At 41.0% G+C, this 17,097-nt stretch overlaps 1 protein-coding gene across 2 annotated transcripts in view; it reads left to right on the top strand.

Annotated features, from left to right (window-relative positions):
* The first annotated feature begins 4,253 nt into the window (after positions 1-4,253).
* Positions 4,254-17,097, top strand: part of zc4h2 (zinc finger, C4H2 domain containing) — a 34,439-nt gene continuing 21,595 nt past the window's right edge. For both annotated transcript variants that reach the window (XM_020517475.2, XM_048605179.1), the window contains exon 1: positions 4,254-4,538. In XM_020517475.2, coding sequence (XP_020373064.1) covers positions 4,411-4,538 — 128 coding nt within the window. In that variant the 5' untranslated portion in view covers positions 4,254-4,410. The remainder of the gene's footprint in view (positions 4,539-17,097) is intronic.

Here is a 17,097-nt window from a genome sequence, read left to right as displayed (position 1 = left end):
GATTATTCAATCCATCCCCTCGGTTGGTCGCAACAAGGTTAATTTTGAAAGGATCCCTCCTCTTGCAGATACCTTTCTCAGTCCTAAATGAACTTACGTTTAAAAGGGACCAATTTAATTCCATCTTTCTTTAATTAACGAAAGAATAAGTTTATTAATTAATAAACATGAGGAGAAATAGTAACATAACACACATACACACAGATTAGAAATAAAAGATGAGTCTGAAAAGTTGGGAGTTAAAAGAATGATATACAAATCAGTCTCTGAAGTTTTTATGAAGTCTGGGTAGTTGAACATTGTACCAATTGCAGTGGATGTTATCAGTTGCAAAAATATCAATAGTTAATCAGTTGATTTTAAGATTCTTGACTTTGTAAGTTGATAGCGACTCTTTTGTCCTGATCCCTTTCAGCAGTGGTTGAGTCAGGTTCTTTCTTTAACTGCTTTGCAGCAGTGTTTAAATTGATGGTCTCAGAGCTGTGACCCTCAGACCACACTAGTCCACACACTAGGAGGCCAGGCCATTATCATATAGGTACAACATGGCAGATTTGTTAAATGAGATAATATGACAGTAGAGAACAAAATATCAGTTTGTAAGGAGGTCTGAAAATAAATCAAGGGGAGGAAATTAATTGATTTAAGTTAACTTAAAAATAGTAACAGACAAAAAAATAAAGTTTAAGAGAAACAAATCTTCTGAACCTGGTGGTTTCTACTTCAAGGTGTTAAAAGAAGTACACCTGAGAAAAGATAAATCAGAATGTTCTCTCAGTGATGAAATATTGTGAATTGTTGAGCAGTAATGGTAATTTAAATGTCCGTGTTTATAAACATATTTAAAATCCCTAGAAAGGCATGTTCTATGTTTCCATTCTGGGATTCACCAATTATGTTGTATCAATTTTTGCTGTACTTATGTATTGCTATACTTAGTACATGCGACAAATAAATAAAGCTAATCAAGTATGCTACCCTGAATGACGCACCAAACAATTGTATAATTGTGACTATCTTGGCATGTCCTTTGCTTTTCAATTGAATTGTTTAAAAACATTGAGAAATCCCAGATGAATGACTGAATCTGAGGCAATGATGACTGCCAATCAGACCAGCTCGAATAATTAGGCTAAGACAAGAAGATATCAAATCATCTTTGTGAGTACGCAAGAAGAAAACAGTTTGTCACTAAATATGGCTAGCCACAGAGTGTTTGGTTGGAAATTTGTTGAGTGAGGGATTGGTTGAAGTGAGGGTAGAAATGCTGCTCTTACCTTTTCACATAAAAAGGTTGGGCTGAGAGAGGGAACTGATAGACTATCGGTAAGACATTAACACTGAAGACTGGAAGCGTTAGTTAGATGAACAGATAGGTGAACTGCTGGTGAGTTGTAAGTTTTTGTTTTATAAATGGGGTCAGTAGTTTAAGCTGGTACAGAGGAAATAACTACAGTAATACTTCTTTATTGGGAAGATATCAGTATTTATGAGGTTTATTAGCAGTAGCACGGTTAATTAATAAATATGGAAATAACAGCTGCAGATTTAATATAATTGGTCAAAGAAACAAAAGCAACATGAGAAAAAAGCTTTTTGTTCATTAAGTGGTTAAGGTCTGGAATGCATTGTCCAAGAGTTTGTTGGAGGCAGGTCCAATTGACGCATTGAAAAGTAAATTAGATTGTTACCTGAAAAGGAAGAAAGTACAGGGAGAAGGCAAGATAATGGCACAAAGTGAATTGTTTATTTGAAGAACGTGGGCAGACACAATTGGCTTCTTCTGCACTGCAACAGTTCTTTGAGATCAAAGAACTGAAATTCAAAAGTGAGGAGGTGGTGCTACAGTTGTAAAATACCTTGGTCCGTCCTCATCTGAAGTGCTGTGCTGAACTTAGGGCACCAAACAGCAGAAATATATTTTTTCTTTAGAAGTAATATTCTGTAGATTTACCAGAATCTCGAAATAAAAGGGCTAAATTCTGAAGATAGGCTGCATGAGCTTACTTGTAGGTTCCTTGAGCTTAGGAAGTTGGAAATTATCTATTTTAAAATTACTAAAAAAAATTAACTCTGCTTTCTCTCCACAGGTGCTACCACACCTGAATTTTTCTGGCAATTTCTGTTTTTGTTATCAATTAAACTATTCAAAACCAAGATTGATGGGCTTGTTAGGTAAATCTATCGTGGTATTTGGAACAAAGGTAGGCAAATAAAGTTGATTTACAGATCAGCCATGAGCTAATTGAATTAGACCATAAGATATAGGGGCAGAATTAGGCCATTCGGTCCATCAAATCTGCTCTACTATTCAATCAAGGCTGATATGTTTCTCAATTCCATTCTTCCGCTTTCACCCTGTAACCCTTGGTCCCCTTACCAATTCAAGAACCTATCTATCTGTATCTTAAATACAATAAATGACTTGGCTTCCACAGCCTTCAGTGGCAATGAGTTCATAGATTCACCACTATCTGGCTGAAGAAACTCCTCTTCATCTCTAAATGGTCATCCCTTCACTCTGAGATTGCCCTTGGGTTAGAGTCTCTCCCACTGTGGAAACATCTTCTCCACGTCCACTCTATTCAGGCCTCCACGTTTTCTGTAAGTTCAAACAGATCACCCCTCATCTTTGTAAACTCTATCAATTACAGACCCAGAATCCTCAACTGCTCCTCATATGATAAGCCGTTCATCCCTGTAAACCTCCCCCAGACCCCCTCCAAGGTCAGCATGTCCTTCCTTAGGTACAGGCCCAAAACTGGGCACAATATTCCTGACCGTAACCTTATACAGATTCAGCAGTACGTCTCTGCTCTTGTATTCTTGCCCCTTTGAAATGAATCACATTTGCCTTCCTAACTTCCGACTGAACCTGCATGTTAGCCTGCAGGGGAACACCACCACCTTCAATTCCTCTCCAGGCCACTCACCATCCTGACTTGCTGTTCCCTCACTGTCACTGCGTCAAAATCCTGAATTCCCTCCTTAATGGCAATTTGGGTCAACCCAGAGCAGGTGGACTGCACTGGTTCAAGAAGGCAGCTCACTACCACCTTCTCAATGGCAACTAGGGGTGGTAATAAAATGCTGACCAGCCAGTTACACCCACATCCCACCAATAAACAAAAAAAACTTAACAGAATCCTGAACTAGAACTCCCAAGTCCCTTTGTGCTTCACATTTTCAAAGCCTTTTCCCATTTAGAAAATAATCTATGCCTCTGTTCTTCCTGTTTAAAGAATGGCAGAACATAACTCGTGATTGAATGACCAATTTCTGTTTCTATATTCAACAAGTGAACAGTTTTTTTTTATTCATTTGTGGGATGTGGGTGTTGTGGGACAACTAGCATGTATTATTTGTCCCTTGTTGTCCTTGAGAGGGTGGTGGTGAGCTGCCTTCTATTAAATAATTATATAAAATAATCCTAAATTACTCTTCTGTTGGCTAAAGTCAGTCATCAGTTACAGTTAGTGTTTCCTAGACCCTGCCTAGAAATTCCAATGCTTTCAAACAGATCTGTGAGACATTCTTGGGATCTAGAGGGAACTTTACTCTTTTTTTGGGTGTTTCTCTCGCAGGATTTGTCATTTCCTATTGTAGGGGTTTGTAATGTGTAGCTCAAAATTATATATTTCCCCTCAATGTTAGCAGCTCCTTCTGTTGCAGATTTACTAATTAGAACTTTTAATTTTGAAGAACCACTACAGGAAATATTTATGGCCAGAAAGTTTGAGATAGGCCTCAAGAGAACCAAATGTGTCAGCTTCAGTCATCTAAATAAATGAGTTAAGGTTTTGGGGGTAGACATTTCAGATGAAATGGCTACACTCTAATCTTTATCTGCATATTTATTTTTCGAGATGCTGCATTAATTCTGGTCTAGTATTTTCTGCTTTTATTCAATTTTGGCAGTTTCTGTTTTTATTCTTTTAAATAGATGGCTTTTCAAAGAACGGGAAACATCATTTAAAAAAAAATGTTTCTGACTAAGGGTCACTGGACCCGAAGCATTAACTCTGTTTTTCTGTCTCCAGACGCTGCCAGACCTACGGTGTTTCTCCAACACTTGCTTGTTTCAGATTTCCAGCTTGTGTTTATTGTATTATATAATAATCTTATATTAAAAACCGTTATTCCTAATCCAAAATAAGTAGCCTCATTTCAAATCGGTCCCACTTCACGGACGCGTCGTTCATAAATAAATCTTCGAAACTGAAGTGCAGCAATTAATCTATCGAGAGCTTCCTTTTCCCACGTTCCGCGTGAAGTCCTGAAGCACAGGAAGTGAGGGATCATAGAAAGCCTGCCGGGAGTGGTAGTTTATACTCCAGAGCTTTCTTTCTGTTTTCAGTGGAAAAGACTGCAACTCCCGACTTCCTGCACCGTGTATATGTTCACTGTTTGATGTATGAAACAGCCACAGAGAGAGTTCTTTTGTTAGCATTTTCACATTCTGAACGCACATCAACTGGAAGCAATATGACCGACGAGCAGGAGATTATGTGCAAACTGGAAAGCATTAAGGAAATAAGGTAAGGATAAAGTACTTCAGTGCCTTGTCAATGCATTTCTTTAGCATCGAGAATGTGGTCCAAACGAAATGTGGGCTGATGCTTTATCCCTTAATTGCAATGGTGGTATTCAGTTTAGACTTTACTGTTTTAAAACTCTGTGTGAACATTATTCAGTATATACCCCGTCTCTGTGACCGTAATAGATTTACAGGTCTGTCAGATTTCACTCCTTGTAAATATTTGGCGTTTTTAAAAAAGATATTACTCTTAAGCAAGCCTCTGATTTGTTACGCTGCTCTCTAATCTAATCTTTGGAGAGTTCGCTGATGTTGACAGTTGTTTGACCACATGAGCAGCAGCCGGTGAATTGTGGTTTCTGCTGGTATCGCTGAGGACTGCTCCGTGATTCCTGCCACGCATACTAATTTCTTTAGACAATACGGATTCAGAATGAGCAGAAACTAAATGCGCTGCAAGTTCCTTCCCCGCCCCCCGTTAAGTGCTGGTTATCGAAGTGATTTTCCATTCGAGAGGGGCATCCCTGGTTCTGTACTGTTGACTCAGATTTAGAAATTGCAATTAAACTTTTTACAAATTACGCCCTGCGTAGTTTTCAGATAGAACTAACAAAGTTGTCAGGCCTTACTCGGCTGTTCATTTGATGTTATTATTGGGGAGCCTATTGTGAAACTGGAGATGTTGAGTTTTCAGAGTCTTTAAATGTCGGTTTGTCTGGTGCTATATAAATGCAACTGATGTCCTCAGTTGAAGGCTAAGGGAATAAAGTCTGAACACTGTGAAGAGGAGCCCAAAGAGGGACTGCTGTCAACTCCTGCAATCGTTCCAGTGCTAAATGTGTCGTTTTATCTTCGCACCCGGAGGTAAAGAGAGAAACTCTAACCTTTGGGCAGCATTGGGTCTCCATCATTTTTGTCCAAGCTTCTAGTTTCAATATAGAACAATGACGCAACTTGATATACTGAATCTTGACATAGCTTCCCTACGAGAGGCCAGGATCTTGAGAGTGGATCGTTGAAAACAAAACATAACATGTTCCTCTAGCAGGTAAAAAGTTCAAGGGAAACTTTTGAACGAGGCAAAGGCTATGAGGTAAGAAACTTGCTACTCTCCTACACAGTTCTCCACAAATAGTTCGGAGTGTGTTCTTTCCATTTGCTTCTCAACTCAAACGGGGTAAGTTAATCTTATTTGTACTTGTGCTCCAAACCTGTACACTCCATTACAGGACAGAGGTGAAACACCAATTTTGTGGAGTTTGACATTGCCATTAGCAAAATCCTACATCAGAACATCTCTAACTACTGGGGGATTTCAATGCAAGAGTGTGCATGGACCCTGAGGTATGACAATCCCACCTTGGATATTATGATTTGGAAAGATAAATAGAAGTGAACAGAAACTACTTACATTTTGCTGTTATGATGAACTTTGTGTAATCACTATCCTGTTTCAGAACAAATGATGCCACATGGTGTCGTAGAGAGATCCAAAATTTGGGCATTGTCACCAGTTGGAACTGATCCTCATCAGATTTGCTTCTCTGAACAGCATTTTCAACACATGGGGCTACCATTGAACAGACTGCGATATAGATCACTCTGTGAACCAGGGTTAGGAAGCAAAACCTGAAGATGTTTCATTCAAAGCAGAATTGGAATCCTCATATAAACACCAACCATACTGCCTATACAGTTAAAAACAACTGTGCCTTGGCTTAACTGATCGGGTTCTCTCTGGCATTCCCAAACAGAATACAGATGTGAAATGGAACAGAAACTATTTCAAGATGCTATATAATACCACACTCTCAAAATATGGGAAGCAAGAACAGAAAAAATGGATTGGTTCAAGACTAACACCTCTGATGGAACCTGTCATTGAAGTCAAATAGTCTGTTCTCATTAATTACAAGAGTAATTAGAGCAAGAAGACTCTGAATGCATTAAAAACAATTTGAAATAAAGTCCAACAGAGTGCTAAGCAGAATCCCAATGCTTACTGGTTACAACTTTGCATTTCCAGGAGTTTCAAAATAGGTTAAAAGTATGTATGAAGGGATAAGAAATGTAACATGCCAGTCAACAAACAAAGTGGCTACATTGAAATCAAACAGAGTGGAGAGGAGGAATTTCTTTTTTCAGAGGATAACGAATTGATGAAATTCTTTACTGGAAAGGTTGAGATAGACAGATTTTTAAAAAGGCAGAAAAATGACATTGAGGATTATCAGATCAGCCATGATCTCAATGAGAGGCAGAGTAGACTCAATGTGCTGAATAGCCTGCCTCTGTATTTAATTGTCAGTCGAGGGCATCACTGGCTGGCCAGCATTTATTGCTCATCCTTAGTTGCCCTTGACAAGTGGTAATTAGCTGCCTTCTTGAACTGTTGCAGCCTAAGTGCTGTAGGTTGACCTTAGGGAGGGAATGCCAGGATTTTGACCCAGCAACAGTGAAGGAATGTTGACTTAGTGGTCAGGATGGTGGGTGCCTCAGAATGGAACATGGGCTGCTTCAGTATCTGAGGAGTCATGATTGGTGCTGAACATTGTGCAATCATTGGCGAACATCCCCACTTCTGACCTTATGATGGAGGGAAGGTCATTTATAAAGTAGCTGAAGATGGTTGGGCCAAAGACGTTGCACTGAGGAACTCCTACAGAGATGCCCTGGAGCTGGGATGACTGAACTCCAAACACCATAACCATCTTCCTATCTGCCAGGTATGACTCTAACCACCAAAGAGTTTGCCTTGGTACCCCTTGATTCCAGTTTTGCTAAGGCTCCTTGATGCCACACTTGGTCGAATGCGGACTTGTGATGTCAAGAGCAATCATTCACACCTCACCTCTGGAATTCAGGCCTTTTTGTCCACGTTTGAAACAAGGCTGTAACGAGGTCAGGAGCTGAGGGACCCTGTCACACCCTGACTGGATTGACCTCGACCCCGTACGTCGACTGCATTCTCTCCCCCTTCGTCCAGGCACTCCCCACCTGCATCCAGGACACAAACCATTCCCTCCACCTCTTTGAAACTTCCAGTTCCCTGGCACCCAGTGCTTCTTTACTGCTGACACGCAATCCCTATACACATCCACAGTCCACAAGGACGGCCTACAGACCCTCAGTTTTTTCCCTCTCCAACGGACCCATCCAGTCCCCGCTTCCCCCCCCGCCCCCCACCCAATACCCTCCTTTGCCTTGCCGAACTAGTCCTCACCCTCAATAAATTTTCCTTCAATTCTTCCCACTTTCTCCAAATCCAGGGGGTTGCCACAGGCGCTCGCATGGACCTCAGCTACGCCTGCCTGTTTGTTGGTAATGTTAACAGTCCCTCTCCAGTACATACACCGGTACTGCTCCCCAACTCTTCCACCGTTACATCGATGACTGCATCAGCGCTGCATCCTGCACCCAGGCTGAACTGGAACAGTTCATCGACTTCACTGACAACTTCCACCTCAACCTCAAATTCACTTGGTCTATCTCAGACACCTCCCTCTCCTTTCTTTCAAACAACACTTCCCCTACCCCCCACAACTGTCATCTGGACAGCCCTCCATGGTGCCTCCTTCCTTCCCCACTCCACAGCTCTCAACCAACACTGCCCCCCTCCAAACATAATAAAGATTGGGTCCCCCTTGTCCTCACTTTCTACCCCACCAGCCTCTGCATCCAACATGTCATTCTCAAACACTTCCGCCAACTCCAATTAGACCCCACCACTTGGAACATCTACCACACCCCATCACTCTGCCTTCCTCAAGGACCATTCCCTTTGCCGCTCCTTAGTTCGCGCCACACTCCCCACCAACCTTTCCAACCCACCCAGTACCTTCCCCTGTCCTTCCTGCTCCTATGATGCTGCTTGGCCTGCTGTGTTCATCCAGCTCTACACCTTGTAATCTAGGAAGAGGGTAGTACCTGAAACATAGACTTTTCCTTTCCTCCAGATGCTGCCTGGCTTGCTGTGTTCTTCCAGCCTCCTGTTTGTCTACGAACTGGATCTATGCCTCATGTTCTTACGGCCTTAAGTCATCACTGAATACTATATACTGGTGGAACACTACTTTGCATTTTATTCTAAGGAGAACACAGTCACTCAGGAAGTATTGGCAGAGGTGGATTGTGAAACTGTATGGAAAGAGTTAGTAAAGCTGTTTATCAACTTGCTATGGACAATGATCCAGGTACTGCTGCTGCTAGACAGCCTGAAATCATCAAGCATGGGAACCTGGCACACCTGCAATATTTGCACAAACATTTCAATCTCTCTGCTCCGAGTTACATACGATGCAAAAAATGTGCCCTTGTGAAAGAAGGTGAGCAACCACAGCAATTTGCAACAGTGATCAATATATCGTCTTGTTAAACATTGTGGGGAAAGTATTTACTCATATTGCCCTTGTCACGCTGCAAATACTGGCTCAATAAATCTACCCAAAATCGCAGTGTGGTATCAGAACTGGAAGGCCTGTAAATGAAATGATCTTTTCACTCTTACAGTAACAAGAGAAATGCTGTGAGCAAAGGAGTTCACTATATGTTTTGAGAGAGCTGGAATACAGAGCAGGAATGTACTGCTGAAGCTGTATAAGCCTGTGGTCGGACTGCATTTGGAATGTTGTGAGTAGTTTTGGGTCCCATTTCTGTTATGTTCGGGATGCTACCACCTATCATCACTGACAATGTGATGTTGGAGGTTGTTGATGATTCACGTATCTAGATTCCACACTCACCAGCATTCTGTCACTTGATGATGAAATCCACACCTCATTATAAAAGCTGTACTTGTCACACCCAAACACGAGTGATGGAATGCAGTCTGACTGAAAACAAAATGCAAGTCTGCAAACGTGTCCTCTGTACACTTCTCTACGATGGTGAGCCCTGAACAGCAAGTACTAGGTGGGAAAAGTGGCTGAACAGATTCCTGTTTCGCTGTCTGAGGTGTATCTTTGACATCTGTTGGCACGATGAGCTCACCAACTCTGAGGTCCTAGAGTGCTCTAATTCTGCAAAGCCAATAATGTTTTTATTATTGTTAGGATTATTTTGTTATGGTTTAGGGTAGGCTAAGTTGACTAACGTCCATTATGATGCTCAAGGGTGGCATTAAAGTACCTTGTAAGCAGTGTTTCCTCTAAGCTGCTTGGCTGCTCCAAGGTTCCACACACACTGGTTAGCAATTGGGTTGGCACGCTGATTGCTGCTTTGACTTCCAGTTCCCGAAGTTGCTGCCAATTATGGACCTCAGAGACTCATGCAACTGGAAAGAAAATTAGAGGGAATGCTGCTTATAACCCTGTGATCTCCAATACATAGATTGAGTTCGATGCAGAATCTCTGACATTGGATCTCCCCATGTGTCTGCCTGTGCTGTTCACCTGCACACACATTGACCATTTTGCCGCTGATGACTTCTGCTTCTGGAAGTTGTGCAACTAGGGGAAAGTGCATGCTCTTAAGGTGCTTTGCCAGCTTGTTGCAGCACGTTTCAGTTTGGTCCAGATGGACTATTGTTGCAGAGTAACGCATGTTTTGTGTTGACAATGCAAACAAATGAAGTTGAAATATATCAGGAGCTGATGTGTGGCCAGTTGGAGACTGCTCAGCCCATCATATCCACGCAGGCTCTTTGCAAAAGCAGCTCAACCAGTTCTGCTCCTCTGCATGTTCTCTGTGGACCTTTGGTGCATTGATTCTAGCTATTCTAACCCAATTTTCCAACACTTGGTCCATAGCCTTGCATGCCTTGGTTCGTGCCCAAATACTTCTTAAATGTTATGAAGGTTTCTGCCTATACTACACTTTCAGGCAATTCACTGATTCAGATTCCCATCACCCTGTCTGTAAAATCAGTTTTCCTCACATCCCTTTTAAACCTCTTGCCCCTCAACGTAAATCTATGGCCCCTGGTCGTTGATCCCTCCACAAAGGGGGAACAGTCTCTTCCTATCTATGATCCCGTAGCTTATACTTCTTAATCATGTTCCTCCTCAGTCTCCTCTACTCGAAGGAAAACAACTCCAGTCTATTCAAATAGCAAGTACTGCAGATGCTGGAGTCAGAGATAACACAGTGTGGAGCTGGAGGAACACAGCAGGCGAGGCAGCATCAGAGGAGCAGGAAAGATGACGTTTCGGGTCGGGACCGTTATCCAATCTATTCAATCTCTCCTCACAACTAAAACTTTCCAGCCCAGCAACATCCTGGTAAATATGCACCCTCTCCAGTGATCACATGACTGCTATAAGGTGGATTCCAGAACTGCACAAAAAACTCTAGGTGTGTACATAACCAACCAGCATAACATCCCTGCTCTTAAACTCTATGCCCAGGCTAATAAAGGCAAGTATTCCTTATGTCTTCTTAATCACATTCTCTACCTTTCTTGCTATCTTAAGGGACTGGTGGACACGCACACCCAGGTACCCTTGGTGCTACCCGGGATCCTACTGTTCATTGTGCATTCTCTTGCTTTGTATGTCCTGACCAGTTGCATCATCTCCCATTTATCTAGATTGAACTCTATTTGTACATCATGAGTACAGGACAAAATTAATAGTTGTGTATACTTGCTTTCCGGTTTATATAGCATGAAAACTAAGCTGTTTATTCTATATTTTCTTCTGTGGGTCCTGGGTTGCATTTAAATTCAGAAACTGATCTTGTGCTTAAAAAAAATGTTGGAGATGACTGTTCTAAATGCATCCTCGGCACAAAGAACTCACATCTCAGCAATTTGAAAGAATCCTCCAACCAAACAGTACTGTAAACTCACAATGTCTATTTAACAGCTTAAATTTAAAACATAACTGAAATCATATTTTCCTTTGGCATTTGTGCTTCATAGTGGGGGGTATTTGTAAATTCTTTTGCCAAGTTACAGTAGTCCTTTTAGTTCCACAGGAACCAGATGAAAAATACAACACCCCAGAGCTCCAGACAGAAAGGTAGTTTTACGGGAGGAAACTTGTTATAGGTATTTCTAACATTAAATAGCCAAAGGATTGTTTCCAGAGTTTTGTAGCTTTTATATTTATACCACATATAAACCATTTGGTTAATACTCGAACAGTGAACTATTTACAACTGGCTAGAATGAAAGCCAGGAGCAGAAATTGAGTCACCAGCAGACTAGTGAGAATATGCTGAACGATCAGTATATGGGTCTCATAGAATCGAAGAAACAGGCACTTCGAGCCTGTTCTGCTATTCAAAGTGATCACAGTTGATTATCCAACACAGTACCCTATTTATGCTTTCTCTGCATACCCTATGATCCCTTTAGCCTAATTCTTTCTTGAAAATATTCAAAGTTGTGGCCTCAATCACTTTCTGTGGCAGAGAATCCCACAGGCTCACCACTGTCTGGGTGAAGACATTTACTCCTCATCTCAGTTTGAAATGGCACACCTCGTGTCCTTAAACTGTGACTCCTGGCTTTTGGATTCCCCGGGCATTGAGGACATCTTTCCTGCATTTACGGTAGCTCGTTCTGCTTCAATTTTATAGGTTTCTATGAGATATCCCCCTCAGTCTTCTATACTGCAGTGAAAAAAAGTCCTAACCAATCCAGTCAGTCTTCATATGTTTGTCCTGCCATCTCTGGAATCAGTTTGGTAAACTTCATTGCACTTCCTCCACAGCTGGAATATCCCTCCTCAAACAAGGAAGCCAAAACTGCACACTGTAATCCAGGTGTGGTCTCTGGCCCTGGTCTACAGACCTTATATAATTACAGCAAAACATCCCTACAAATGCTGACTGTCAGTGATTTGGTGCACAAGGCCACACAGATTTCTACTCTATTGCCATCACGATGACAATCTGCTTTCCTGTTTTTTGCTACCAAAGTGGATAAACTCGCATTTATTCACATTGTACTTCATCTGTATTTGCCCATTCACTCAGCTTGTCCACATCACACTGAAAATATCTCTGCATCCTCCTCACAGTTTAGCCTCCCAGTCAGCTTTGTGCCATCTGTAAACTTGGAGATATTATATTTAGCTCCCTCATCTAAGTCATTAATATACATTGTGAATAGCTGGGGTCCGAGCACTGATTCCTATGATATCTCAGTATTTACTGTCTACCACTCTGAAAAAGACCCATTTATTCCTATTTTTATTTCCTGTTTGCCAGCCAGTTCTCTATCCATGATAGTTCACTATTTGCAACCCCATGCTCTTTAATCATCAATGCTAATCTCCTATAAGGGAACGCATTGAAAGTCTTCTGAAAATCCAAGTAAACCACATCCACTTGCTCCTCCTGTCAACTCCACTGGTTACAACCTCGAAACATCCAGTAGATTCGTGAAGCTTGATTTCCCTTTCATAAATCTATGCTGACTCTGTGTAGTCTTGGCACTGTTTTCCGCTATTAAACCGTTTAAAATGAACTCAAGAATTTTCCCCACCACTGATGTCAGGCTAACCAGCCAATTATTTCCTATTTTCTCTTTACCTTTTCTAAATAGTGAGGTTACATTAGCAACCCTCCAATCCACAAGAACTGTTCCAACGTAACAGAACCTTGAAAGATAACAACCATTGCACCCATTATTTCTATGGCCACTTCTTAAGGCACTCTGGGATGTAGATTATTAGGCCCTGGGGATTTATCAGACTTCGATCCCATCAATTCCCCTAACTACATTTCTCTACTAATACTGATTTCTTTCAATTTCTATCTCACTAGACTTTGTGTTCCCCAACATTTTTGGGGTATATTAGTGCCCTGTTTTGTGAAGCCAGAACCAAAAGACATATTTAATTGGTTTGCCATATCTTTGTTTCCCATTATAACTTTCCCTGTTTCTGACCATGAGACATTTGTCTTCAGTAATGTTTTTCTCCTCACATACCTATGGAAGCTTTTGTGATCAGATTGTGCAGTCCCCGCAAGCTTACTCTTGTACTCTATTCACCCTTCTTAATCACTCACTTTGCCTTCCTTTGCGTAAATTCAAACTGCCCCCAACCTTGGGTCTGCTGCATTTTTGGCCAATTTGTATGGCTATTGCTTGGATCAGATATTATCTCTAATTTCCCTTGTTAGTCATGGCTAGGCCATCTTTCTTGTTTGATTTTTGTGCCAGACGGGAAGGGAAAATTGTCATCTATGCACACTTTAAAAATGTTTTCCATTGTCTATCCTTTATTGTCCCTTTTCAGTAATGTTCCTCAATTTATCATGGTCAGCTCACACCTCATACCTTTGTAGATTCCTTTATTTAGATCCAGGATCCTAGTCTCGGAATCAACGATGTCACTCTCCATCTTAATGAAGAATTCTACCATATATGGTCACTCTCTGCAAGGGATCTCCCTGATCTAGATGGCCAATTATTCCTTTTTCATCACACAATACCTAGTCTAGGACGGCTTGTTCTCTGTTAGTTCCTCAATGTATTGATCCAGAAAACCATAGGCATCATGAGTTCGGAGAAGGGAAATATATGGATTTGGGCAAAAACAGGGACAGCTTTTAAATTTAGTAAGAAAGGAATATAATGGCATACTCATGACAAATCTCTGATTTACCAATACACTGAAAGATGCTCGATAGCCAAGTCCCAACTCTCGGCAGTGATTAATAGTCTCATGCTTAAAGAGGAATAAATAATTTCAGGTCACTGGAAAAAAAAGGTATTATTTCTCATTTACCCCACTTCTTTGGTGAGTCTTTTTGACCTCCTGCTTCTATTGTTGGATATATTTTTGCTGAATTTTCTCCTATCAGTTACTTCCAGTTTTAAGAGACTGTTCATTATCAATGTCTCTTGATGCTTTTTGTATACTCTTTTTAATATAGTTTTTCCAATGAAGTCTCTGATTTTTCGTAGACTTTAATCTATAGGAGGAGAACTCTTTGCAGCTAGATTATTGTGGATTGTTCTTCTTAACATGTATTAAGGTAAATTGAAAGCAGAAGTAGTCTATGGATCATGAGACACATCAAAAAGAAAATAAGGATGTCAGGAGACTGAGTCAATGCCAGATTGAACATGGACTAGTTGTAATAAAAATATAATGAAGAATAATGTAAATTATTTGCATCTGCTCTGGTGCAATGCCAGAATTACATTTAAAATAAATCCCTGGGAAATAAGAATGCAAATCTGTGTGAAATGAAATGGAAGAAAGTACTTGGGTTGTAAGGATTGCAGCTACTGGAAGCTAGAGTCAATGAATGTGAAGCTGGAAAAGCACAGCATGTCAGACAGCATCGAAGGAGCAGGAAAGTCAACGTTATGGTTCAAAACTCCACATTTATTGAGGCTACCAAATTATTTCTTAAGCTCTTTTGTTCTAGGCTTCCCCATCCTATCTTGTTGCTGACGGACAAAAGCTTTTAGTTCCTTAACACGTCACTATGAACGACCTCAAAAATTATTTAAAGAGTCATAGAATCATACAGCACAGAAACAGACCCTTGGTTCAACCAGTCCACGTCGACCATAATCCCAACGAAACTAGTTTTGCTCGCCTGCAATTGGCCCATATCCACCCAAACATTTCTTATTGATGTACTTATCTAAATGTCTGTTAAACTTTGTAACTGTACCTACATTCACCACTTCGTCTGGAAGATCATTCCACACATGAACCACTCTTCGTGCAAAAAAATTGCCCCCATGTCTTTTTTAAATTCTTCTCCTCTCACCTTAAAAATATGCCACCTAGTCCTGAAATCCCCCACCCTAGGTTAAAGACATCTGCTATCCACCTTTTCTATCCTCCTCGTGATTTTATAAACCTCTATTTTGGAATACAGCATTCAATTCTAGTCTCCCTGCTACAGGAAAGATATTTTTAAACTTGAAAGAGTTCAGAAAAGATTTACAAGGATGTTGCCAGGGCTGGAGGTTTTTAGCTGTGGGGAGAGGCTGAATAGGCTGGGACTGTTTTCCCCGGAGCGTCAGAGTCTGAGGGGTGACCTTGTAGAAGGTTATGAAGTCATGAGGGGCATGGATAGGGTGAATAGTCAAGGCCCTTTCCCCAGGATAAGGGAGTCCAAAGCTAGAGATTTAGGCTTAGGTTTAAGGTGAGAGGGGAAAGATTTAAATGTGACCTAAGGGGCAATCTTTTCACACAAAGGGTGTCGTGTGAATGGAATGATCTGCCAGAGGAAGTGTTGGAGGTGAGTACAATTACAAACATTAAAAGGTATCTGGACGGGTACATGAATAGGAGCGTTTTCGAGGGATATGGGCCAAATTCTGGCAAATGGGACTAGATTAATTCAGGATATCTGGTCGGCATAGGCAAGTTGGACCGAAGGGTCTATTTTCATGCTGTACATCTCTATGACTGTATAACGTCACCCCTCAACCTCATACGCCCGAGTGAAGAAAAGGCCTATCTAGCTTCTGCTTCTGATGCAAACCCTCTATTCCTGACAATATCCTGGTAAATCTCTTCTGAATCCTCTCCAGCTTAATAATATCCTTCCTATAACAGGGTGACCAGAACCGAACTCAGTACCGCAGAAGAAGCCTCACCAATGTCTTGCATAACCTCAACATAATGTCTCAACATCTGAGAATTAACTACCCTGTCTATATGTGACACAAACTTCAAAGAATTACATACCAGGCCCCCTAGGTGTCTCTCTTTTACAGCACTATCCAGGCCCTACTTTTAATTGTACAAGTCCTGTCCTTGTTTGTTTTACCAAAATAAGTCCTGCCCTTGTTTGTGTTCCCAAAATGCAAGACCTTGTATTTATCCAAATTAAACTCCATTTGCCATTGTTCATCCTATTGACCCAATTGATCAAGATTTCTTTGTAATCTTAGATACCCTTTTTCACTGTCCACTATACCACCAATTTTAGTGTCATCCACAAAATTACTAATCATGTCTCCTGAATTCTCATCCAAATTATTTATATAAATGACAAACAAAAGTGGACCCGGCACTGATCCCTGTGGCACACCGCTGGTCACAGGCCTCCAGTCTGAAAAACAACCCTCCCCGATCACTCTCTGTCTTGTGCCAGTAATTTTGTATCCAATTGGCAATCTCACCTGGAATCTCAAGTGATCCAACTTTACTAATTAGTCTACCATGTGGAACCTTTGTCAAAGGCTTTACTAAAGTCCAAGTAAACAATGTCTATTGCTCTGCTCTCATCATTCTTCTTGGTTACTTCCTCAAAAAGTTATGTGAAAAAGTATGCAAGTTATCAAACAACTAAACATGAGCATATCCGGAAGTATTAAAAAGAGCAGGTATCCTGCAAGAACCACATCTGGCTGTCAGGTTTCGCTCAGTATTAACACTGTCTCCTGTGGATTTAAACTTGTAGCATCATAAACACATAAATCTAGGCTGAAGCTCCCATGCAGTGCAGAGGAAGTTATTGGAGTTGTTTGTCTTTACAGATAAGATATTATTGAGGCTCCGTATGCCCTCCCGGTCAATTAAAAAGGTTGCGTAACATTCTTTCAAAGAAGAAGAGAATTCTCTCAGTGTCCAAACCAGTATTTAATCCTTAACTGACAGCATTAAAGCAGATTATCTAGTCATTTCAGAGATAGT

The sequence above is a fragment of the Rhincodon typus genome, chromosome 14 (genome assembly GCF_021869965.1).
Source record: "Rhincodon typus isolate 14 chromosome 14, sRhiTyp1.1, whole genome shotgun sequence".
Taxonomy (NCBI): domain Eukaryota; kingdom Metazoa; phylum Chordata; class Chondrichthyes; order Orectolobiformes; family Rhincodontidae; genus Rhincodon; species Rhincodon typus.
The sequence above is the reverse complement of the archived record's forward strand: the minus strand, read 5'-3'. Positions and strand labels throughout refer to the sequence as shown.